At 42.6% G+C, this 25,528-nt stretch overlaps 1 protein-coding gene across 13 annotated transcripts in view; it reads left to right on the plus strand.

Annotated features, from left to right (window-relative positions):
* CELF2 (CUGBP Elav-like family member 2) overlaps positions 1 to 25,528 on the plus strand; it is a 650,307-nt gene that overhangs the window by 74,133 nt on the left and 550,646 nt on the right. For all 13 annotated transcript variants that reach the window (XM_087873611.1, XM_087873614.1, XM_087873639.1 and 10 more), the window contains exon 2: positions 23,373 to 23,408. In XM_087873611.1, the coding sequence (XP_087729737.1) occupies positions 23,373 to 23,408 (36 nt within the window). The remainder of the gene's footprint in view (positions 1 to 23,372; positions 23,409 to 25,528) is intronic.

Raw genomic sequence — 25,528 nt, forward strand, 5'->3', positions numbered from 1 at the left:
GCATTGAAGAAGACAGATCGAGGTCACGTTGACTAGATTGGATCTGACTACATTTCCAAAAACGGGAAGGTCAAGTTTGGAGTAATCTGCCTGGGTGAAATATTTCCTGTGTGTGATTCTCCCACTGTTTTTGCTGCGTCATTCCTCTAGCCAATGATGGCTAACCTTTTCCAGTCTGAGTGCCCTAAACCAGTGGTGGGTTCGGCCCGGTTCCACCAAGCCGGTAGCAGTGAAGATATGACGTCACCGAACCGGTTCTGTCCCCCCGTCCCCCCCATCCCCCCACCCCCGTGTTATTCTTACCTTTTATTTGGCCCCACCCCCAATCTATTGCTGCCTCCCGAGTCCCAGCTGATCGGCTAGAAGGAAAAAAGCTGTTTAAACTCTTGCCGCGGGGCTTCAAAGGGCCGCCCTACAGCTCATCAGTGTTAAAAGGCAGTGTGATGGTAGACCGGTGCCTCCCAAAATAAATGAGTAGACCAGTACAGCTCTGCAAGCAGTTAAAAGCCTGGTAGACCAGTATCTCTGCTAAATACTGCTAAAAGAGCCTTGGTAGTACAGTGGTCTAAGGCACCCTGTTATTAAGCTGGTTATTAAGACCAGCTGCCTGCAATTACTGCAGGTTCGAATCTCGCCAAGGCTCAAGGTTGACTCAGCCTTCCATCCTTTCTAAGGTAGGTAAATTGAGGACCCAGTTTGTGGGGGCAATAAGATGACTTTGTATAAATATACAAAAGGATGAAGGCTATTGCTGAGCACATTGTAAGCCGCCCTGAGTCTCCGGACAAGGGCGGCATATAAATCAAATTTAAAAAAAAAATACTAAAGAATTGTCACATGACCATCAAGCCACGCCCACAAAATAAACCACGCCCATAGAACCGGTAGTAAAAAAAATTTAGAACCCACCCCTGCCCTAAGTACATGCACATACCCACACTCCCCAAAATGCAATGCGCCCCCTGCCCCCCACACACGTGCACACGTGGGGGCCTCGCCTGCGCCCCGCCCCCACGCATGTGCCCCTGGCCCCCTGCATGCACCCCGTCCCTTGCACATGTGGCAGAGACCCGAAAACTAGTTGGCTGACGGGAGCGCGCGCACATGCATGGTGGAGCTGAACTGGGATGATAGTTCGCGTGCCCACAGAGAGGGCGCTGCGTGCGACGGCTCCAGTCTAAGGCTCAAAATTTATCTATATACTACTAAAATATTTCTGCCTGTTTGTAACCTTCGATGAGCGCAAATGGCAGCTCGACAAAATGGGATTCAAGTACCTCAAATCTCCTAACTTTAAAAAAAATGGTGTACAAAATCTGGGACTCAATACTCTTCTGTAATTTGAATTTCAAGGATTTTCAGACTTTCAGTTGTATTGCCAAAGTTTTAGCCGCTGCAGCATCGTTGCACTGTCACACTGAACCATGGTCCCATGATTTCTGATGTTCTCTGTCAGTCCCCCATGAGCGAAGTCAATGCGGAAGCCATCAGGAATTCGGAGGTTTCTCCTACTTAAACTGCCTTTTTGTCGTAAGTTGAGGACTATCTACCTGTAGTCTACCTACCTGTAGGACTACTTACCTGTAGAAAGGAACAATACCAGCAATTGCATCCTTTGCTATTCCTAAATTAGTTCGAAGTCAGTTCAAAAATAAAGAAGGTAAAGTGAAATTGAAAGGAAATTCTCAAGTAACCTTGAGAGTAAAATAGAAAAACAGAAACTGTTTGTCCAGGAAAAGAAAGAAGAAAAGAAAGAAAGAAAAAGAGAGAAAGAGAGAGAGGGAAAGAAAGAAAGAAAGAAAGAAAGAAAGAAAGAAAGAAAGAAAGAAAGAAAGAAGAGGAAGGAAGGAGGGAAGGAAGGAAGGAAGGAAAAGAAAAAGAAAGAGAAAGAAAGAAAAGAAGGAAGGAAGGAAGGAAGAAAGAAGAGAAAGAAAGGGAAAGAAAGGGAAAGAAAGGGAAAGAAAAGGAAGGGCGGGAGGGAGGGAGGGAGAAAGGAAGGAAGGGAGGGAGAGAGAGAAAACGAAAGAAAAAAAAGAAAGGAAGGAAGGAAGGAAGGCAAGGCAGTAAGAAGGGGGAGAGAAAGAAAGAAAGAGAGAAAGAAAAAGGAAGGAAAGAAGGGGAGAGAAAGAAAGAAGGAAAAGAAAGAGAAAGAGAAAGAGAGAAAAAGAAAAAAAAAGAGATTGCATAACAGATTTCAGCAAAGCATTCAAACATTTTTTTTAATGTGAATGTCTGATTCATTCCATAAAATCTGAAGAAGAAAAAAAAAAGATTTCCTGAATTTCTCCCATAAAAGAATCACCTCAGTTGGCGCCATGAAACTTTTTAAAAGAAGAGAAAGTCATTTAAATATATGGGTCATGGCCCATTTTATTTTTATCTACTGCTTAGTTTAATAAGAAAACAATTTGGCTGCTTTGTACAAAACAGGGCATTTTTTGCCTGGTAATGTAAAAAAAATAATAATAAATGGGGGGAGGGGTTAGAAAATCCACCCAGTTCATTATATACCTTAGCTGGGCCATAAAAATGTGGTTTTTTTTTTTTTATAAAACAACAAAGCTTTCCATTTTTTTTCTCCCCTGGGCTTCTTTGCAGATATTCAAGGTGACAAAGGTTAATGATGAAAATTTTATAGTTTGTTCTGTGGAAAGGTGGATGGTGCCACTGACAGATAAAATGAAAACGGTTTCTGGAGATACCAGAGTCAAACTAATTATTGGCAATGTTACAGGGGATGTATAATTACACTCACCTTTAAAAAAAAAACAACAACGAAAACCAGAATGTGAAAAGAGGGGAGGTAGAGGAGTGGTGAATTTTATTACAGCCGGGCTTTTTAAAGCACAAGCTGAGAAATAAAAGCTGTAATTGTTCTTAATTATAGCTAACTGTAATTGCAGACAATTGCAATTTGCTACATATCCCACTCTGAATTAAGAAACACTAGTATATAGCAGTGGGGTTTTCTACTCTCTCAATAAGAAAACAACGGTTGCAGGAGAGCTTGTATGGAATATTATCTATAATTTAGCTCCTTTTCCTCTTCAACTTTTTTTTTTTTTTGTTCTGGCAGAAAAAAATAATTTTGGGGAAGGATTACACACTGTGCCGGGATGGGTGTGCATGGGAATTCAGAAAGAAAAGAGAATCAATTCATTCAGAATTCAGAAAGAAAAGAGAACCAGAAAGAGAGCTGAGAAAATATCTTAGAGACCCCCCCCCGCCCCTCAACATCCTGGACATAAACTGTTTCAACTTCTCCTCTCAGGACTTGGCTACAGGGCATTACACACCAAAACAACTAGATACAAAGATAGTTTCTCTCCCATGCCATCATACTGCTAAACACCTAACTCCCACGGCATTGTTTTAGGCCTAAAGATATTTAGCCGTGTAGTAGGGCTGTATTGCTATTATCCTTCTCAGCTTTCCTACTACCTTCTCCTATTGGTATCATGATTTATCACTTGCTGTTTGTATCTAATGATTACGATTGTATCTTACGTTATCGATGGTCTATGGCTTATCACTTTGTTGTTTGTATGTACACTGAGAGCCGATGCAGCATAGACGAATTCCTTGTGTGCCCAATCAACACTTGGCCAGTAAAGAATTCCATTCCATTTTTTATTCCATTCCATATTCCATTCTGTTCCATTCCGTTCCATTCCGTTCTGTTCCGTTCCGTTCTCTATTCTATTCCATTCCATTCTGTTCCATTCCATTCCGTTCCATTCTGTTCTGTTCTCTATTTTATTCCATTCTGTTCCGTTCCGTTCTGTTCTGTTCTGTTCTCTATTTTATTCCATTCCATTCCATTCTCTGCTCTCTGCATCATAGATAAATTCTTTGTCCAATCACACTTGGTTAATAAAGAATTCCATTCCATTCCATTCCATTCTGTTCTCTATTCTATTCCCTTCCATTCTGTTCCATTCCGTTCCATTCCATTGTGTTCTGTTCTCTATTCTATTCCATTCCATTCCGTTCCGTTCCGTTCCATTCCGTTCCATTCCATTCCATTCCATTCCATTCCGTTCTGTTCTGTTCTCTATTTTATTCCGTTCTGTTCCATTCCGTTCTGTTCTGTTCTCTATTTTATTCCATTCCATTCCATTCTCTGCTCTCTGCATCATAGATAAATTCTTTGTCCAATCACACTTGGTTAATAAAGAATTCCATTCCATTCCATTCCATTCTGTTCTCTATTCTATTCCCTTCCATTCTGTTCCATTCCGTTCCATTCCATTGTGTTCTGTTCTCTATTCTATTCCATTCCATTCCATTCTGTTCCATTCCGTTCCATTCCATTCCATTCCATTCCATTCCGTTCTGTTCTGTTCTCTATTTTATTCCGTTCTGTTCCATTCCGTTCTGTTCTGTTCTCTATTTTATTCCATTCCATTCCATTCTCTGCTCTCTGCATCATAGATAAATTCTTTGTCCAATCACACTTGGTTAATAAAGAATTCCATTCCATTCCATTCCATTCTGTTCTCTATTCTATTCCCTTCCATTCTGTTCCATTCCGTTCCATTCCATTGTGTTCTGTTCTCTATTCTATTCCATTCCATTCCATTCTGTTCCATTCCGTTCCGTTCCATTCCATTCCATTCCATTCCATTCCGTTCTGTTCTGTTCTCTATTTTATTCCGTTCTGTTCCATTCCGTTCTGTTCTGTTCTGTTCTCTATTTTATTCCATTCCATTCCATTCTCTGCTCTCTGCATCATAGATAAATTCTTTGTCCAATCACACTTGGTTAATAAAGAATTCCATTCCATTCCATTCCATTCCATTCCATTCCATTCTATTCTCTTCTCTATTCTATTCCCTTCCATTCTGTTCCATTCCGTTCCATTCCATTGTGTTCTGTTCTCTATTCTATTCCATTCCATTCCATTCTGTTCCATTCCGTTCTGTTCTGTTCTCTATTTTATTCCGTTCTGTTCCATTCCGTTCTGTTCTGTTCTGTTCTCTATTTTATTCCATTCCATTCCATTCTCTGCTCTCTGCATCATAGATAAATTCTTTGTCCAATTACACTTGGTTAATAAAGAATTCCATTCCATTCATATTCTATTCCGTTCCATTCCGTTCTATTCTGTTCTGCTATCCTATCCTATCCTATCCTATCCTATCCTATCCTATCCTATCCTATCCTATCCTATCCTATCCTATCCCATCCTGATCTCTTAAGAAATGTTTTCAAGAACAGATTGCCCTTTTTTTCTCCGCCAACTGTCATTTCATACCTCTTGCAGAGATATAAAAAAAAAAATCCATCTGATCCCAAACAGCAACGATGCTGCAAAACCTTTACACTTTTAACGAGGATAACAAGAATTCAGCCTCCGTTGTTTATTTCGTCTGCAAAGCTTAGGCCACAATAAAGTGTGCTTGATTTTTATGGTGCCTTAAATTGTCCTCATGTCAGTAGTAAAAGGCTGACACCGTGGCTGCCACGGCAGGTCTTAAATTAGTTTCTGTTTTCTGCTTTTTTTTTTCCCCCTCACCTTGTGTATTTTCATTCCCAACCAGCTGTGTTAGCAAAACAGGTAGTGATAAAGATGGGAGATTGCGTGATCTTTTCAGGCAGGGACCGGGATGGCGAAGAGAAAAACAGAAGTGCCAATTCTTAAATTCTTATTAAGCAGGGATCCAGTTGGGTTGGTAATCTTCATGGTCTTGATGAGTTGTGAACTGTAGCTTAGGGTAGGGAAGTAGTCGTCAGAAGATTGGCATCTGCTTAAAATCTAAAACAGTTCTTTAGAATTCTCATCCAATCTCCTTAGCAAAAGACATTGGGAAGGAAGATACGGAAGCTTTCCAGTAATTGCTCACTGAGAAACAATTCATTCATTCATTCATTCATTCATTCATTCACTCATTCATTCATTCATTCATTCATTCACTCATTCATTTGCTTACTTACTTATTTATTTTATTACTGTATTTTTTGGAGTATAAGACGCACCTTTTCCCCCCTTAAAAGGGGGTGAAAATTTAGGTGCGTCTTATACACCGAATGTAGCCCCGTCCAGCCACTGGCCCCCACCCTTTGGCATCTGCCTCCCAGCAGTTTACCTCCTTGCAGCAAGCAGCAAGAAGAAACAGCCCGTTTCAGCTTCAGTACAGCCTAATTAGCACAAGTTGATTGGATCGGCCTCCCGACTCTCAGCTGTTTTGCTCTCAGCTGTTTTGCGCAGGGCTCTCCTGCTTGCTGCAAAGAGGTAAATTGCTGGAGCAGATTTTTTTTTTTCTTGTGCTAATCAAGCTATGCTGAAAACAAAAATGAAAGTAAAGCAGGCTGTTTGTTGTTGGGCATGGCTTGGTGGGGGGGGGGTTAATGTGACTGGGTGGGCGTGGCCATTTATTTATTTATTTATTTATTACTTTTAAAAGCATTTTTTCTACAACCTCTTTGGCGAAGAGGTTGTAAAAAAAATGCTTTCAAAAGGCTCTGACGATCCCAGCTGAGTTGCCTGATCGGCAGAGGCTTTTTTTCTTTTAAATGCTTCTGATGATCCAAGCTGAGCCGCGCGATCATCAGAGGCTTTTTTTTTTTAAGAGCATTTTTTCAACCAAAGAGATTGTAGAAAAAATGCTTTTAAAAGTAAAAAAAAAAAAAAAGCCTCTGATGATTGTGCAGCTCACCTGGGCATGGGGGTGGGCAGGAATTTTTGCTCCATCGCTACCGGATCAGGCAATCCGGTCCGAACCGGGAGCATTTCACCCTTGCTTTTATATGTACAGGTAGTCCTTGACTTACAACCATTTGTTTCGTGATCGTTCAAAGTTACAACAGCACTGGAAAAAGTGATTTATGATTGCTTTTCACACATACGACCAATGCAACATCTCCATGGTCACGTGATCCAAATTCAGACACTTGGAAACTGTCATGTATTTATGATGGTTGCCATGTCCCGGGGTCATATGTTCAGCTTTTGCGACCAAGGTCAATGGGGAAGCCAGATTCACTTAACAACCATGTTACTAACTTCACCACTGCAGTGATTCACTTAACAAGTATGGCAAGAAAGTTCGTAAAATGGAGCAAAACTCACTTAACAACTTACTTTACTTAGCAGCATAATTTTGGGGTTCGATTGTTGTTAAAAGTCAAGGACTCCCGGTATGTCCCTACTTTATACTTTGCTAGCATCCAGAAAAAAATTGATTTAAGATGTGCCACTTTATACATTTTTTTTTTTAATTTGATTTATATGCCGCCCTTCTCCGGAGACTCAGGGCGGCTTACAATGCATTAAGCAATAGCCTTCATCCTTTTGTATATTTATACAAAGTCAGCTTATTGCCCCCACAACTGGGTCCTCAATTTACCTACCTTAGAAAGGATGGAAGGCTGAGTCAACCTTGAGCCTTGGCGAGATTCGAACCCTGCAGTAATTGCAGGCAGCTGGTCTTAATAACCAGCTTAATAACAGGGTGCCTTAAACCCCTGTACTACCAAGGCTCTTTGGTAGTACAGGGTAGTACTTTGCAAAACAGACGAATAAAATGGATCATTCATTGTGGTTTCTTAGTTTAATTTAGTTTAGTTTATTATATTTATATACCGCCCTTCTCCGGAGGAACTCAGGGTGGTGAACAGCCATGGTAAAAACAATATACAACAAAAGTTAAAAGCTTATTAAAATAATTCAATCATTCGGCCAAATTTAAAATATCCAACTAAAATCATTTTAAAAACCCTTGCCCAATGCAGGAATCCAAACCCAAAATTTGCACAAGGGATGTTCATTTAGATATCTTTTACAGGAGCCGTGGCAGCTCCAGATGTTAGCAATGAAGTTCAAAAGAGATTTCTGCAACTGAGCATGCTCCTGACTTGTGGACTACAATTCCCAGAATTCCTCAGCCACTAGAACCGCCATTGAGTTTTTAATGCAGCTTTCTAAAGACTTCTCGTATTGGGAAAGCTGGACTGAAAGAAAGGGAGAATGTGTGTGAACTCAGAAAAAGAGTATTTTGGCGTGGAAGAGTATGTAGTTGTGTCACAATTACATTTTGCATATTTTCACACATGACAGTCAATGGTGGGATTCAAAATTTTTTACTACCGGTTCTGTGAGCGTGGCTTGGTGGGCGTGGCTTGGTGATCATGTGATTGGGGGTGTGGCTTGGTGGTCATGTGACTGGGCGTGGTGTGGCAACCCAGGGGCGGGGCCAACCAGAGGTGGTATTTGCTGGTTCAGCGAACCAGCCCAAATTTCCGCTACCAGTTCGCCGGAACCGGTCTGAACCAGCTTAATACCAACTCTGATGACAGTGCATTTCCCCCCCTTAGGGTCATTTGTTTAAATTAAGTAATGCATGTTTATTCAGTATAGGATCTTCCTGCACTACCTGTGTTCTTCCCCCTCAACTTCTGTGAAGCGAATAATTTTCAGATCCCCAAACTTTCAAAATTGGCATTCAGCAGCTGTTATTATTTAAAACAATCTGCCACCAAAATGTCATTTGTCTTTCCTCCAGATTATATTTCTGTAGCAGAGGCAATATTTGGCCCAGGGAGGTATAACAGGTTTAAGATCTATTATGTCATCTGGATATGAGTGGAGACACAAATAGTCCGGGATCATTGGAGCAGCAGAAATGAAAATTGGATTATATTTATTGCACGCTACCCATTTCCTTGGATGATATACAAAAATAGAGCGAAAGTTGTTTGCAGATAGCCTGAAATGCATCACCATGGAGAGAGAGGCCATGTACTATCTTTATTGTACAGGGGGGAAAATAGAGAGGTATTCATGTATTCAAGGAAGGATTTTGAGAGGAATTGTAGGGAGATGTTGGATACCCATTGACTTGAGTAAAGAATGGAATGGAATGGGAGGAGTTAGGGTTAGGGAGAGAAGAGAGGAGGGGAGAGGAGGAGAGGAGAGGAGGGAGAATAGAATAGGGAGGAGAGGAGAACACAAAGAAGACAGAAAATAGAATAGGGAGGAGAGGAGAGAGAGGAGAGAGAATAGAATAGGGAAGAGAGGAGAACACGAAGAAGACAGAAAATAGAATAGGGAGGAGAGGGGAGGGGAGGGGAGACATGAGAGGAGGGAGGGGATAGAGGAGAGGAGAGAGAATAGGATAGGATAGGATAGGATAGGATAGGATAGGATAGGATAGGATAGGATAGGGAAGAGGGGAGAGGAGAGGAGAGGAGAGGAGAGAAGGGAGGAGGAGAGGATAAAATAAAATAGGGAAGAGAGGAGGAAGAGGGGAGAAGAGAGAATAGAATAGGAAGGAGAGGAGAGAGGAGAGGGGAGGGGAGGGGAGAAGAGAAAATAGATTAGGGAAGAGAGGAGGGGAGGAGAGAGAATAGAATAGGGAGGAGAGGAGAGAGAGGAGAGAGAGGAGAGAGAATAGAATAGGGAAGAGAGGAGAGCAGGAAGAAGACAGAAAATAGAATAGGGAGGAGAGGGGAGGGGAGACATGAGAGGAGGGAGGGGATAGAGGAGAGAATAGAATAGAATAGAGAGGAGAGGAGAGGAGAGGAGAGGAGAGGAGAGGAGAGGAGAGGAGAGGAGAGAAGGGAGGAGGAGAGGAGAGGGGAGAATAAAATAGGGAAGAGAGGAGGAAGAGGGGAGAAGAGAGAATAGAATAGGGAGGAGAGGAAGAAGAGGGGAGAAGAGAGAATAGAATAGGGAGGAGAGGAGAGGAGAGAGGAGATGGGAAGGGAGGAGAGAAAATAGAATAGGGAGGAGAGGGGAGGGGAGGGGAGATGAGAGGAGGGAGGGGATAGAGGAGAGAATAGAATAGAATAGAATAGAATAGAATAGAATAGAATAGAATAGAATAGAATAGGGAAGAGAGGACAGGACAGGACAGGAGAGGAGAGGAGAGGAGAGAGGGGAGAATAAAATAGGGAAGAGAGGAGGAAGAGGGGAGAAGAGAGAATAGAATAGGAAGGAGAGGAGAGGGGAGGGGAGAGGAGAGGAGAGAAAATAGAATAGGGAAGAGAGGAAGAAGAGGGGAGAAGAGAGAATAGAATAGGGAGGAGAGGAGGGGAGAAGAGAACAGGAAATTGCAACCTTTTGACAAGCAGAATAGGGAAACTAAGTTCACTTAGCAACGGTATAGCTAATGTAACAACTGCAGTGATTCAGTGAAAAAATGTGGCAAAGAAAAGTCGTAAAATGGGTAAAACTCACTTAACAAATTTCTCACTTAGTATCACATAAATTTTGGGTTCGATTGTGGTCCGTAAGTCGAGGATTACCCATATAAGAATTCAAGAGATACCAGCTGCTTCCTAGAGAAAATGGGAGACGGAATTCTCAGAAATAGTGACTTTTGACCAAGTTAGCGTGTTTTTCTATTAACGCCATCAAGGAGCAGGGCATTTCCTTACGGATGTTCTATTTGCATATAGTCTATCATGTGAAGACAAGAACCTTGTTTGTTCACCCAAGTGTAAGATTTAAGTCTGCCTTGTGAATCCGGCGTCTAAGTTGCTTTTTAAGGAAATTACAGCCTGCCTCCGAGGTTTGAATAGAAAATTATATAACCCAAGACACAAAAAGACTGTGTTTCCATCCCATTTCTGTGGTAGGTTGACGAGGCATTTGACCTTGAGCATCTCAAGTAGTTAATTGGCAGAAGGCCTCTTGAGCATCTAGAGATAGAGACACAGTATGTGTGTGTGTGTGTATTTATTAAATTAAATTAAAAGGTTATTCTGGAAGGATATGCATATGTGTGTGGGGGTGTATGTGTGTTTGACTGTATACACACACACATACTTTGGATATTGCTCTATCTATCTATAATTTACCTACTGTACCTACCTATATCTATCTATCTATCTACTATTATCTATCTATCTATCTATCTATCTATCTATCTATCTATCTATCTATCTACTATTTATCTATCTATCATTATTATTATTATTATCTCTATCTCTCTATCTCTCTTCTATCATCTATCCATATCTATCCATCAATCAATCTATCTATTCATCCATATCTATCTTATCTATATCTATATCTATATATCTATATCTATATCTATATCTATATATCTATATCTATATCTATATCTACATCTATGTATCTACCTATCTACCTATCTTCTATTCATATCTATCCATATCTATCTATCTATCTATCTATCTATCTATCTATCTATCTATCTTCTATCATCTATCCATCTATCCATATCTATCTTATCTATATCTGTATCTATAGCTGTAGCTGTAGCTATATCTATCTATCTTCTATCATCTATCCATATCTATCCATCTATTTATATCTATCTATCTATCTATCTATCTATCTATCTATCTATCTATCTATCCTCTCCTCTCTAAATAATTTCTCTCTGTGTGTGTGTGTGTGTGTGTGTGTAATTTCTTATCTCTCATCTCTTTATCTATCCAGAGGTGGGCTGCACATAATTTAACAACTGGTTCACCTAGCGCAGAACCAAAAATGTGAGCGTGTGGCTACAGTGATTTCTTGCGCGCGGCTTCCAGCATACCTTCTCGGGCAGCCGCGGTGAGTAGAGCAGGCGAGGCGCAGAAATCAGCTGGGCTGCATGGGCAGGGCGAGCGAGCCAAAGAGTGAGATATATAGGATGGGATAGCGCCAGGGCAGGTGGGCGGGACTACCGGTTCGCCCAAATCGGCAGCAGCCCACCTCTATATTTATCTATCCTGCCTGCCTGCCTGCCTGCCTGCCTGCCTGCCTGCCTGCCTGCCTGCCTGCCTGCCTGCCTATCTATCTATCTATCTATCTATCTATCTATCTATCTATCTATCTATCTATCTATCTATCTCATCGATCTCTTTCTCATACCATAGAAATTATCTGTCTGTCTATCTCTCTCTCTCTCTCTTCTATCTCTCTACCATGCCTCTATCTTCATCTTCTCCCTTCTCTCTCTCTCTTCTTTCTCTCCCTCTCCCTCTCTCCCTCTCTTCTTTTTACCTCCCATAAATATTTCTTCAGTTCAGAAGTTGATTTACTACTCCTCCGTGCCGATGCTCGTGCTATACCATTTGTGTTCAGCTGTGCAACGTAATTTATGATACAATATCCGTGTCCCTCGGTAATAGCAGTATAATTACACTTGATAAGAAGCTCTTGAAATCTGACTGGTTTGGGGATAGAGAAAGAAAAAAATGGTTTATTTTTTTTTTAAAAAAAATGAGATTAATCTGCCTTTTATCTACTCTTATTATAATGGGCATTGTTCTGTATAAATGGATCTATTTCCGAATGCAAAGGCAGGAAACAATTTGGAATTCCCACTCTGTATTTATACCGGAACCCCTTTTCCCACTTCCCCACTATTTCCTTCTGCTCCTTCGCTTTTCTGTCTCCGAACACTGTTGAGTAAATGAAGCTTAATATGTCACTTTCTTTGCCTGAACCCAATGACACGCCTCCAGGGCTGGTTTCGGAAGGCAAAATACGTGAGATATTAATGAGCACACGGCCTCCTTTAAAAGTCAATTCAGGAGTCTATTATTTAACTGGAGCAGAGAGGGCTCAGCCTGTCGATGGTGCGATGATTAATAAAGGGAATTGTTCAGGATACCAAGGTATTGAACTGAAAATGGGGGGGGTTTCCCCCCCTTGTTGGGTTCATTTCTTTTCTTTACTTTTTTTTTGTGTGGGGGAATGATGCAAAACTGCTTTAGCAATTATTGTTTGGGGAGGGAACAGGTCCCGTTCTATTTCGGGGATAGCAGTATTCCAGTATTTGAGAAGGTATGTATGTATGTATTTATTTATTTATTTATTTATTTATTTATTTATTTATTTATTTATTAAATTTATATCCCGCCCTTCTCCCCGAAGGGACTCAGGGCGGTGAACAGCCGAGAATTAAAATAACATACAATATAAAAGTTAAAATAATTAAAAATGAATTAAATTAAACAGCTGCCCCACTTTAAAACCCCTAGCAATACAATTAAAAAACTAACCCATAAAACCTATTCAGGCCATGCCGGCTTGCTGAAATAAAAACGTTTTCAGGGCCTTACAGAAAGTGTGGAGATCCGGGATCAGCCGTATTCCGGAAGGTAGCTCATTGCAGAGGGCGGGTGCTCCCACAGAGAAGGCTCTCCCCCTGGGGGCCGCCAGCCGACATTGCCTGACCGACGGCACCCTGAGGAGGCCCTCTCTGTGAGAGCGTATTGGCCGGTGGGAAGTTATCGGTAGCAGAAGGCGGTCTCGTAAATACCCTGGCCCTAAGCCATGGAGCGCTTTAAAGGTGAGAACCAACACCTTGAAGCGCACCCGGAAGACCACCGGGAGCCAGTGCAGCTCGCGCAGGAGAGGTGCTATATGGGAGCGCCATGTCGCTCCTGTGATCACCCGCGCGGCCGCATTCTGGACCAGCTGGAGCTTCCAGGTGCTTCTCAAGGGGAGCCCCATGTAGAGAGCGTTAGCGTAGTTCAGGTGAGACTGGCCACAAAGGTTGCCACAAAGAGGAGGGGGTCAACTTATTTACTAAAGCACCAGAAGGCAAAAGAAGAAACAATGGATGGAAACTCGTCAAGGAGAGAAGCAACCTGGAATTAAGGAGAAACATCCTAACAGTGAGGACAAGTAACCAGGGATTGGTTGCCGGGAGTTCGCAGGGGTTCGGGAGAACCTCTAGCTAGGATTCTGTGCAGTTCGGAGAACCCCCAAATCCCACTCCTGGCTGGCCCCTCCCACCCCGCCCCGCCCCTCCCAGGAGTCCCCACGCTGCCTGTTTTGGATGCAGGTAAGTGCAGGATATGCATGGAGGCTCAGGGAGGGTGAAAAACGGGCCTACCGGAAGTTCAGGAAGGCCCGTTTCCGGCCTCCAAAGGGCCTCCGGAGCCTGGGGGGGCTGTTTTTGTCCTCCTGGAGGCTCAAATAAAGCCTCTGGAGCCTGGGGAGGCCAAAAATGCTCCCCACCCACCCACACCCGTGGTGCAGGAGGCTGACTAGGCCACGCCCACCATGGCTATGCCCACCCAGCAACCGCGCAGAAAACCACTTGCTAAAACTTTTGAAGCCCACCCCTGCAATTAACCAGTGGAACAGCTTGCCTCCAGAAGTTGTGTGTGCTTCATCACTGGAGGTTTTTAAGAAGAGATTGGACAGCCACTTGTCTGAAATGGTATAGAGTCTCCGGTTTGATCAGGGAGCTGGACTAGAAGACCTCCAAGGTCCCTTCCAACTCGATTCTGATTTGACAAGGGGAGGTGGTGTCAAACTATTTTCCAAAGCACCAAAAAGCAAGGCAAAAAACAATGGTTGGAAACTAACCAAGGAGAGAAGCAACCTAGAATTAAGGAGAAATTTCCTAACCATCAGCCCATGGAATAACTTGCCTTCAGAAGTTGTAGGTGCTCCATCACTGGAGGCTTTCAAGAAAAGACTGGACAACCATTGGCCTGAAATGATATAGGGTTTCATGCTCGAGCAGGGGGTTGGACTAGAAGACCTCCAAGGTCCATTCCAACTCTATTATTTTATGTTCTGTGCTTTATTGTTTGGGGAGAAGAGGTCCCGTTGTGTTGTGATGAGTTTTGAGATAAATTGAGACCATTCTGCATATCTTTAGAAGATGGTTCTCCGGGCATTGAGTGATGTCTTCACTCAAGTTGGTGTTGACTTTTAGCGATCACAAAGATAGATTTTCTCCAAGAGAAAATGGTATTTCACATCTTCCAACAGGGCACCATTGCTTCTATAACTGAATTCATCCAGCTTGCCTGTGGTTGTCCTCTTTTTCTCTTTTCCCCTTCTTTCCTCGCTTTCCCAGCATTGGAGGCTTTTCTACAGAACTGCAACTTCACATCATGTGTCTGAAGTAGGATAAATTAAGTCTGGTCTTTTGTGGACTTGCAATCACAATTGAGCCCCAAATTTTTCCACTTCCATTTCTAAAGTGACCTCTGCATCCAGTAATTGAGCAGTTTTGGCACCCAGATCCCTTACTATATATTATTGACTTTCCCAGAATATACAATAAATATCTTGCATGTAGTATCTCAGCTTATTTTACCTTTTTTCAATCCAATGATGGTGGAGGAGGAGGAGGAAGAGAGAGAGGAGAAGGAGGAGATGGAGGAGGAGATGGAGGAGGAAGAGACAGAGGAAAAGGACATGAAGAAGGAAATGGAGACAGGAGGAGAAAGAGATGGAGATGGAGGAGGAGATGGAGGAGAAGGAAGAGTAGACAGAGACAGAGGCAGAGACAGAGGAGATGAGATGGAGAAGGGGAAATAGGAGGAGATGGAGGAGAAGAGATGGAGATGAAAGAGATGGAGAAATAAGAGGAGATGGAGGAGAAGAGGAGATGGAGAGGATGGAGATGAGATGGAGAAGGAGAAGGAGAAAGAGGAAATGGAGGAAGAGGAGAAATAGGAGGAGATGGAGGAGAAGAGATGGAGACGAAGGAGATGAGATGGAGAAAGAGAAGGAGAAAGAAGAGGAGATGGAGCAGGAGGAGATGGAGATGAAAGATATGAGATGGAGAAGGAGAAAGAAGAGGAGATGGACAAAGAGGAGAAATAGGAGATGGAGGAGAAGAGATGGAGAAATAGGAGGAGACGGAGGAGAAGAGGAGATGGAGAGGATGGAGATGAGATGGAGAAGGAGAAGGAGAAAGAGGAGATGAAGGAAGAGGAGAAATAGGAGGAGATGGAGGAGAAGAGATGGAGACGAAGGAGATGAGATGGAGAAGGAGAAGGAGAAAGAAGAGGAGATGGAGCAGGAGGAGATGGAGGAGGCATGAAGGAGGAGGAGGAGGAGGAGATTATTTCTTGCTGTCAAGGACCAGTCCATAAAACAACTTGCCTCCATATCGGGAATCCATGAGGATCTAGTGTTAGGAAAGGAACCAATCACTTTGCAAGATTGGAGTGCAAACACACCATGTCATATGTCAAAAATACTGGGAATGCCTTCTTGAGCAGAAGAACAGATGGTCTGAAGAAATTACGAACAGCTGCTGAAAGCAGACACCGGTTACCAAAAGCAGCTTTAGCAGGTGAAATCAGATTTGATAAACCTATAAAGGAGAGAGACCGCTGAATTCCTCCCAGGAGGAAGTTGCTGGTCGGTGCTAAGGCAGCTTTCCTGCTGGGAAGAAACTGCGCGGCTTCTCAGGGAACCCCAAGGGACGAAGGAAACGAATGAGTCAGTCAATATAAAAGTTAAGCACCTGTACGGGAAGCCGTGTAGGTTCAGTACGGTGAACAAATTTTGAAACCAAAGTGCTGCATTCAGCAGCTTGTGAAGTTGCAGTGGGTTTTTTCCCTCCAACATTCCTTTCATTTCCAGATTCTCTCCTGAAATTATTACCCTTCGAATTGTCGGCCTTTGGGATGTAGAAGCTGAGATGTTCATTACCCTAGACATCCACAAACAATTTTTTGTTGGTTTTTTGGGAACAAGTAAATCAGTAGAAGCCAGACTCACCAGTCCCCTGTCTTCCCTGCCTACACATTCCTCATGGCATTTTGGTGTTTTTTTTTGTTCCCATCCTTACCAAGACATGATTTTATCTTCCCCTACCCTTTCCTAGCCAGGAATTTCTGTCAGGTTTTGTGTGTTGTGTTCAGACGCAAAGATATTGCTTGGATCTCTGGTAGCTTCTAGCCAACGTTGCCTAATTCTGAAAATGCTAAGCGGCATGATTCTGGAGGAAAAAAATGAGGGGGGACATGGTAACAGGGTTCCGATATCTCAGGGGCTGCCATAAAGAAGAGGAAGTCAAGCTATTCTCCAAAGCAGGGGTCCCCAACTTTTCAGACCTCAGGGACCACTAAATTTATAATTTTAAATCCTGTGGATCACTAATATGATCTGCCTAATGACTGGCTGGGTGGGTGTGGCTAGGTGGTCATGTGACTGGGTGGGTGTGGCCAACTCAATGTCACTCATGTCAAGGGGCGCCTCGCCAGCCTCTACTCGCCCCCCCCATCCCAGCCACTCCTCACCTGCCTGCAGGGGCTCCTTAGGGGCCCAACAGGAAGCAGTTGTTGGAGCTAAGCAGCCACCACGAGAAAGAGTTGGCAAAACAGCTCAGTTCAAATTGGATCTGACCGAGAAGGAGGCTCAGCAGAAGCACCTCACTGAGGACTAGGAGCATAGGCTTTCCAAGCAGAGGGAAGACCTGCGGGAGTGCAAGGCCAGGTACCGGCGCCTGGAGGCTCAGTGGGCTGAGATGGTCAGCCAGTTCCAGGCCATGATGCTGTCCCACTGGAACAAGGCCCTCCGGCTCTTCGCCACCAGCGGCCCTTCCCTCCAGCCTTCGCCCAAAGCCCCACACTAGGAAGCTCTGTGGACCACCAAAATTTTCTCATGGACCACCTGTTGGTGACTGCTGCTCCAAAGCACCTGAAGGCAGGACAAGAAGCAATGGGTGGAAACTATTGAAGGAGAGAAGCAACCTAGAACTGATGAGAAATTATCTGACAGTGAGAACAATTAATCAGTGGAACAACTTGCCTCCAGAAGTTGTGGATGCTCCAAGACTGGAGGTTTTTAAGAAGAGATTGGACAACCATTTGTCTGAAACAGTATAGAGTTTCCTTCCTGAGTGGGAGGTTGGACTAGAAGACCTCCAAGGTCCCTTCCAGCTTCATTCTGATTGATTGATCACATTTGGTCATGACTTGGATGGGAGATGACTAGAAATTCTGAAGGCTGTGGGCTAACATGTTAAGTAGCACTTAGCTGCCAGCTGCCTGCAATTACTGCGAGTTCAAATCTCACCAGGCTCAAGGTTGACTCAGCCTTCCATCCTTCCGAGGTAGGTAAAATGAGGACCCGGATTGTGGAGGCAATAAGCTGACTTTGTACATAAAAGAACACTGCTTGGGGGGGGGGGGGGCAAAAGCCCTACTAAGCAGGTATATACAAAAGTATGAAGGCTATTGCTTAACGCATTGTAAGCCACCCTGAGTCTCCGGAAAAGGGCGGCATATAAATCGAACCAATAAATAAATAAATGAATGAATGAATGAATGAATGAATGAATGAATGAATGGAAAAAGCTCTCTAGTCGCTTTGTTTATCCATAATTAAATACAGGTAGTCCTTGACTTAACAACAGTTCATTTAGGACTGTTCAAAGTTACAATGGCACTGAAAATGTACTTATGACCATTTTTTACACTTATGACCATTGCAGCATTCCCATGGCCACACGATCAAAATCTGAAACACTTGGCAACTAGCTCATATTTATGTTGAGATGTCCCTGGGCCATGTGATCTCCTTTTGCGACCTTCTGACAAGCAAAGCCAATGGGGAAGACAGACTGACTTAACAACTGTGCTACTAACTGAGCAAGTTAAATGATTCACTTAACAAACGTGGCAAGAAAGGTTGTAAAATTGTTCTGCCCCAGCTACGGAACCCAAGAAATGTAGCACACACAAAACTCCGAACAACTCCGTTTACTACAAACACAGTCTTTTTCAAATGCAGCCTATTACTAAAAATGTCCTTAACAGCCTGCCAGAAATTCCAAAGATTAGATAAAGTCTTACAGTAGTTGGCAATTAGCCCAGAAACCAGGTTTACAAGGAAAATTCACTCTCAAATGCTCAATGAACGACCGGACGAACACACATTGTTTCCTGCAACGTTTGCCAGCTGTGTGCAAACTTAAATAGGCTAAGGGAGTGGCCAATTAGCCCCAAGCCTTACTCTCGAGGAGACCTCCTCCTGAGTAGCCACTCCTGCCTTTTGGCAGCTTTGCGTGCTCGTGCATTGAGAAGAGGCTCCTCCACTTCACTCTCTTCACTTGAAGGAGCCTCTGGAGGATCTGAAGGCCTTGGCTGAATCTCTGCCTCTGGCACCACATCTTCTTCAGCTTCCTCGCTGTCCAACTCGAGCCCTGGCCGCACAGGCTGTTGGCGCAATACCACACCAGCCTCCTCGTTGTCAGGATCAGCCACAATCCACGCAGGCTGCTGGCGGGCCACAAAATGGGGCAAAATTCACTTAATAACTGTCTTGCTTACCACGGAGGTATTGGGCTTGATTGTGGTCATAAGTCACGGACCACCTGTGTTTGTTTGCGTATATCGCCTTTATTACTTTTTAGAAATCTCTATTAGTTTTAGAAATCATTCCAACACGTAATGGCAGGCAGCTCTTTGGCCAGAATCATAGAGGCATACGGCTAGAAGGGATCCAGGAGATCTTCTAGCCTAGTGTTTCTTTAAGATATGTGGGCTTCAACTCCCTGAAATCTCCAGGCAGCCATGTAGGCTGGGGAATTCTGGGAGTTGAAGTCCACCTACAGTAGTGGCCAAAATTGTGGAAACCTTTTGGGAAAAGTGTATTTTTGAGGTTTGATGGCTAATAACACCACTTTTTTTTCCTTTTCTTTTCTTTTCTTTTTTTGAGTTTCAAGATAATCATATTCCACTGCTGAAATGACCTGGGAATAGCCCGGACCTTAACCCAATTGAAAATCTATGAAGCCGACTAAAGAAACTTGTTAATCAGAAGTGACCCAGCAATAAAACCCAGTTAGTGGAAGCAATCATTCAATCTTGGTTTCACATTATAACAGCTGCAGAACTAAAAGACTTGGTTCACTCCATGGGAAGATGTTGTAAGGCCGTCATTCATGCTAAAGGTTACCCAACTAAGTATTAACTAACGTGATAATTTTTGTATATCTCATTTTTTTTCTATGGTGATATTTTTTGTATATCTTGTTTTTTCTATGTTGATAATTTTTGTGTATCTCATTTTTTCTACGTGTTTCACTTTTCTTCTTTAAACTATAACTGCTATTCTAATAGCAAATCCTTCATCAAAGTGATTGCATTACATTCTTGATTAAATGATCTTTCCATTGATATATAATTTTATGGTACTACTCAAAAAAAAAAAAAGTGGTGTTATTAGCTAGTTTTAGAAAATACACTTTTCCAAAAAGGTTCCCACAATTATGGCCGCTACTGTATTTTAAAGTTATCAAGTTTGTCAAACACCGTTCCAGCCCAACTCAGACTGCCCCAGATAAGTAGTTGTTGAACTTTTTGCTTGTCTTCTGAACAATCTCTCCAGTTTTGTGTCGTCTGCAAATTCGGCTGGCGCCTCTTCTACCCCCTTATCTATCTTTTGTTAAATGCAAGCAAAATCATGTTGAATTTGACAGACAGCAGCAGCAGGAGAAGGCGAGGGGGACCGTATGAGGATGACAACATTTAGGCATGGAAACCACCATAAATTTTGTGAGGGGAACAGCTGGAACTAGCGCGTTTAAATGTGACAGGGATGTATCCCCTTCAGCTCTCTATTTCCAGATGCTTTTCCTGGTTGCGGATTATTTTAGAAGCTTTCTCTCCTCCTCCCAAAGTAGGAAATCTGGAATAAAGCCAAACCTTGCAACTATTATATTTCACCTCTGAGATAGTGGAGTTGATCTTCTAAGTAGATTTTAACCACTTTCCGTTTCTCTTTGCATTCTCTAGCCTTTAGCTCAAATCCACCAAGCTATCTATTGAAACAGTTTAGCCAATTATAATTTTTTTTTTTTAGAAAAAAAATATTTATCAAATAGCGGAACTTATGACTGCGAATTCTGATTTAAATTTGAGGCTAGTGGAAAGGAGATACGGTCAGGGGGTGGGATGCTGGGGGTTTGCAGGGGTCCGGGAGAATCTCTAGCTAAGATTCTGCACAGTTCAGCGAACCCCCAAATCCCACTCCTGGCTGGCCCCACCCATGCTGCCCCTCCCCTCCCAGGAGTCCCCACGCGGCCTGTTTTGGATGCAGGTAAGTAACCATAGTTTGGAGAAGCAGCAAATACCACCTCTGGCTGGCCCCAGAGTAGAGTGGGAATGGAGATTTTGCAATATCCTTCCCCCAGGAGTGGGGAGGGAATGGGGATTTTGTAGTATCTTTCCCCTGGAGTGGAGTGGGAATGGAGATTTTGCAGTATCCTTCCCCTGCCACACCCACCAAGCCACACCACACCCACCAAGCCACGCCCACGGAACCGGTAGTAAAAAAAAATTGGATTTCACCACTGCATGAAAAGAAGATTTTAGAATCAAGATCACGTGAAGTGTTAATACCACGTTATAATGCCTTGGTAAGGCCACACTTGGAATACTGCATCCAGTTTTGGTCGCCACGATGTAAAAAAGATGTTGAGACTCTAGAAAGAGAGCAGAGAAGAGCAATAAAGATGATTAGGGGACCGGAAGCCTAAAACATATAAAGAACGGTTGCTAGAATTGGGTATGTCTAGTTTAATGAAAAGAAGGCCTAGGGGTGACATGATAGCAGTGTTCCAATATCTCAGGGGCTGCCCCAAAGAAGAGGGAGTCAAGCTATTCTCCAAAGTACCTGAAGGCAGGACAAGAAGCAATGGATGGAAACTAAACAAGGAGGGAAGCAATCTAGAACTAAGGAGGAATTTCCCGACAGTTAGAACAATTAATCAGTGGAACAACTTGCCTCCAGGAGTTGTGAATGCTCCAACACTGGAAGTTTTTAAGGAGAGACTGGACAACCATTTGTCTGAAATGGTATAGGGTTTCCTGCCTGAGCAGGGGGTTGGACTAGAAGACCTCCAAGGTCCCTTCCAACTTTGTTATTCTGTTAAGATGGATCTAACCAAGTGTTGGGCATCCTAGAACCCTACAGACCTATGATTTATCTCCTCCTTCCCCTCTTCATTTTTATCTAATTAATTGAGTCATTTTGGTGGTAGTGGTTAAAGCACCAGGCTAGAAAATGAGAGATTGTGAGTTCTAATCACTCTTTTGGCATGAAAGCCGGCTGGGTGACTTTGGACCAATCACCAGGAGATGGTGAGTTCTAGTCCTGCCTTAGGCATGAAAGCTGACTGGGTGACCTTGGGCCAATCATCAGGAGACTGTGAGTTCTAGTCCTGCCTTAGGCATGAAAGCTGACTGGGTGACCTTGGGCCAATCACCAAGAGACTGAGAGTTCTTGTCCCGCCTTAGCCATGAAAGACAGCTGGGTGACCTTGGGCCAAGAGAGCTTGTAAAATGGGGCAAAATTCACTTAACAACTGTCTTGCTTAGCAACGGAAATTTTGGACTCAATTGTGGTCGTAAATGGAAGATTACCTGTACTATATTTCTATAAGATCCTATAAACTTTGAATGAGAACATTGATATTTTGTAATATCTTAATATCTCCGGAGGTTTCAGCTATTTTAAACATGTTTTTTAAAAGATCATTTAAAAGTCATTTTAATTTCATTTAATGCCACGGTGTTACATAACTCATCCCCTCCTAGCTGAAAAATGCGAAGGATGATAAGAATTCCCACTGATGGTTACGAAAAGTGCCATCCAGAATAAACAAGATCAGTTCCCAAATTCTTATTTATGTTTTTCAACTTTCTGACAAACTGGAAATTCCAAAACTGTAGCGTTGTGTTGATGGCCAGATTTCAGGTTCTTTACTTTCTCTTCGTTTATCTCTTGTTATTTTTTTATTGAGCATGTATGAAATCATAAAAACAAAACAAAACCAGGACCTGTGATGTGTTATAACATGATTCACATCCTACATATGTGGACAGAAGTAAATCACCTTCCAAAATGAATCTTGCGATAATTTAAGATATAATCCTAGCAAATGTTCCTCTCCCTTAGCCATTCTTATCAAGAATTTGGAGGAATTGTTTTGATTTTTTTTTATTTTATTTTTTTGGTTTTGGTTTTCAGGGTTTTTAGTTTTGAAAAACAAAACCATTCTTTCTCTTGCCCTTTGCACAATAGCTTTTCTCTCGTGTTTTCAGCGTTGTCAGCATACCTACACAATGCCCATCCACCAGGAATTAAAGGGAAGGGAAGGAAAGGAAGAGGTTCTTTCTTAATCCGGGGAGCATTTGAATGAGATGAAGTGTGGAAACATTCCTAATTAAAACCCGAATGCTTTTAATGTATATCTACAGTTCTTGTGAATTTTCCTACTTATTCGGATTAAACACATTTGAATACTAATGAAGTTTCCCTTTTGTATCTCTCTCCCCCCCTTCTCTCTCTCTCTCTCTCTCTTTCTCTCACATTCTCTCTCACACACATATTCTCTCTCACACATTCTTCCTCTCACATTCTCTCTTTCACACACATTCTCTCTCTTTCTCTCACATTTCCTTTCTCTTTCTCTCACATTCTCTATCAAACACATACATTCTCTCTTTCTCTCACATTCTCTCTCTCTCACTCTCTCACACATTCTCTTTCTCTCACATTCTCTCTCACACATTCTCACACACACATTCTTTCTCTCTTTCTCTCTCTTTCTCTCTTTCTTTCTCTCCCATTCTCTCTCTCTCTCTCTCTCTCTCTCTCACTCCCCCACTCATTCTCTCTCTGCATCTCTATTTTCTTGTAGTGAGACTGCCACAGAGTTATCTGGAATCTTACCAAGGTAAGCAAGCTGTTCTGCTAACCCAGATCTGTTTGTCGGAGCCAAAGAGCTGCTTTTCTAACTGATGCATCCAAGACAGCCTGTCACAGGTTTGGAAGGGGGGTATGGATGGGTGGGTGGATGGGTGGGTGGGAGGGAAGAGGGAGAGGCCATTTCTAAAAGAAACAGTCATTAAGAAAAAAAAATATATGTGTTTGAGAGGCAGAGAAAACGTTTGCCATGTCAGACAGAAGCATCTGTAGAGTGGGCTCTTTTCAGCAAGAGGCAATCTGTGTACTTTTATTTTAATCGCTTCGTTTTAATTGCCATGATGTTGCTTTGAGAACATCCGAGGTGAATGATGGCCAAATTCTGGCTTAGAAGTCTTCACAGGGAACTTCAGCTTGCTTTCAGATGTTCTGCTTGTGGTGTAGGGTGTCCTTCCTTCCTTCCTTCCTTCCTTCCTTCCTTCCTTCCTTCCTCCCTCCCTCCCTCCCTCCCTCCTTCCCTCCCTTCCATCCTTCCTCCCTCTCTCCCACTCTCCCTCCTCTTTAACCCTCCCTCTCTCTTCTCTAATCCTTCCTTCCTTTCTTCCTCCCTCCTTTCTAATCCTCCCCCTTCTCCCTACTCCACCTTTCTTTCTTTCTTTCTCTCTTTTTCTTTCTCTTTCCCTCTCTCTCTTCCTTCCTCCCTTCCATCCTTCCTCCCGCTGTCCCTCTCCCTCCTCTTTAACCCTACCTCCCTTCCTCCTCTCTAATCCTTCCTTCCTTTCTTCCTCCCTCCCTCCTTTCTAATCCTCCCCCTTCTCCCTAATCCCCCTTCCTTCCTTCCTTCCTTCCTTCCTTCCTTCCTTCCTTCCTTTCTTCCTTCCTTCCTCTCGCTCTCTTTTCTTCTTCCTTCCTTCCTTCCTTCCTTCCTTCCTTCCTTCCTTCCTTCCTTCCTTTCTCTCTTTCAACAAGCAGAAGTGTTCTGAAAGGTTGGGTGTGAATCTCTTAAAACAGCAAATGCTTTTCCAGCACTTTGGGAAATGGCAGAGTAGATTCAGCACCAACACTTTTAAGTGTGTACGATCATTTCCTTATTATCTCTGGTGATTAAACCTGGACTCCGTGTTCTTTTGTGTTTCCAAAACAGGCGTAATATTTTTGAGTCAGAGGACAGGGAGGCAAAAGGGATGTGTACTTCCTTCATAAAGATTTGGAGGCAGCCACAGATAATATTTGGTGAAACTGGGCTTTGACTCAAGCTGATAATTTAAGACATGGGAACGAATCCCAATAGTAGAACCTAGTTATTTGGTGGTCTTTGGACTACTTTTATCTTTCCCAACTAGATGTACAATTCAACCTTCTTCCTTTCTTACAAAAGGTTGGGTGAGTGGACTCTAAATTGTTTATAGCAAATTTCACATTCTTCCTATTCTGGATTTCTTTGAATTTTATGTTATTTACCAATCAAGGAAAAACTTCAGAGGTCTCTTACGCGCTACTAGTTAAGTCTGTGATGGCTCATAACATTGTCTTCCTCTAAACCAGCCTGGAACAGCATATCTGCAAAATCTACTTTTTTTAAAAAAAAAGTTTTTTATTAATAATACAATTAAAAACATTGGACATGGTTTGACATTTCCGGTTTAGACATTTCTGTCACATTTTACTTTACAACTAATACAATTCCTTTATGTTATACAAATTGTTTCACAATTCAAACACGGAAATTCTTACGTCTATAGAACTTACATCCATAACAATTTAATTCCTATCTCTTTCAAGAAACTAGCGTATAGATTTCTAAACTTTCAACTCATCAATAATCCTTTATTCCCGGCATTCTTCCTCCTCTCCAACCAATAGTGTAACTTATTCCAGATTTCGTAGTATTCTGTTTCGCTCTTCTCTTTGAGTCCCAACGTCAACCTGTCCATTTCAGCAGAAGTTTATATCTTAGCTACTACTTCTTCCTCTGAGGAGGTTTCTTTATTTTTCCAGGTTTGTGCAAAGGCCAGTCCTGCTGCCATTAGAATATGTAACATTAAGTATATTGTTTCCTTATTGTATTTATCTATTGTAATAACTAGTAAGAAAAGTTCTGGCTTTAATTCTACATTTTGCATTAGCATTTCCTCCAGCCATTGCTTTATC

The sequence above is a fragment of the Pantherophis guttatus genome, chromosome 7 (assembly GCF_059756535.1).
Source record: "Pantherophis guttatus breed Tessera chromosome 7, ASM5975653v1, whole genome shotgun sequence".
In the NCBI taxonomy this organism is placed as follows: Eukaryota; Metazoa; Chordata; class Lepidosauria; order Squamata; family Colubridae; genus Pantherophis; species Pantherophis guttatus.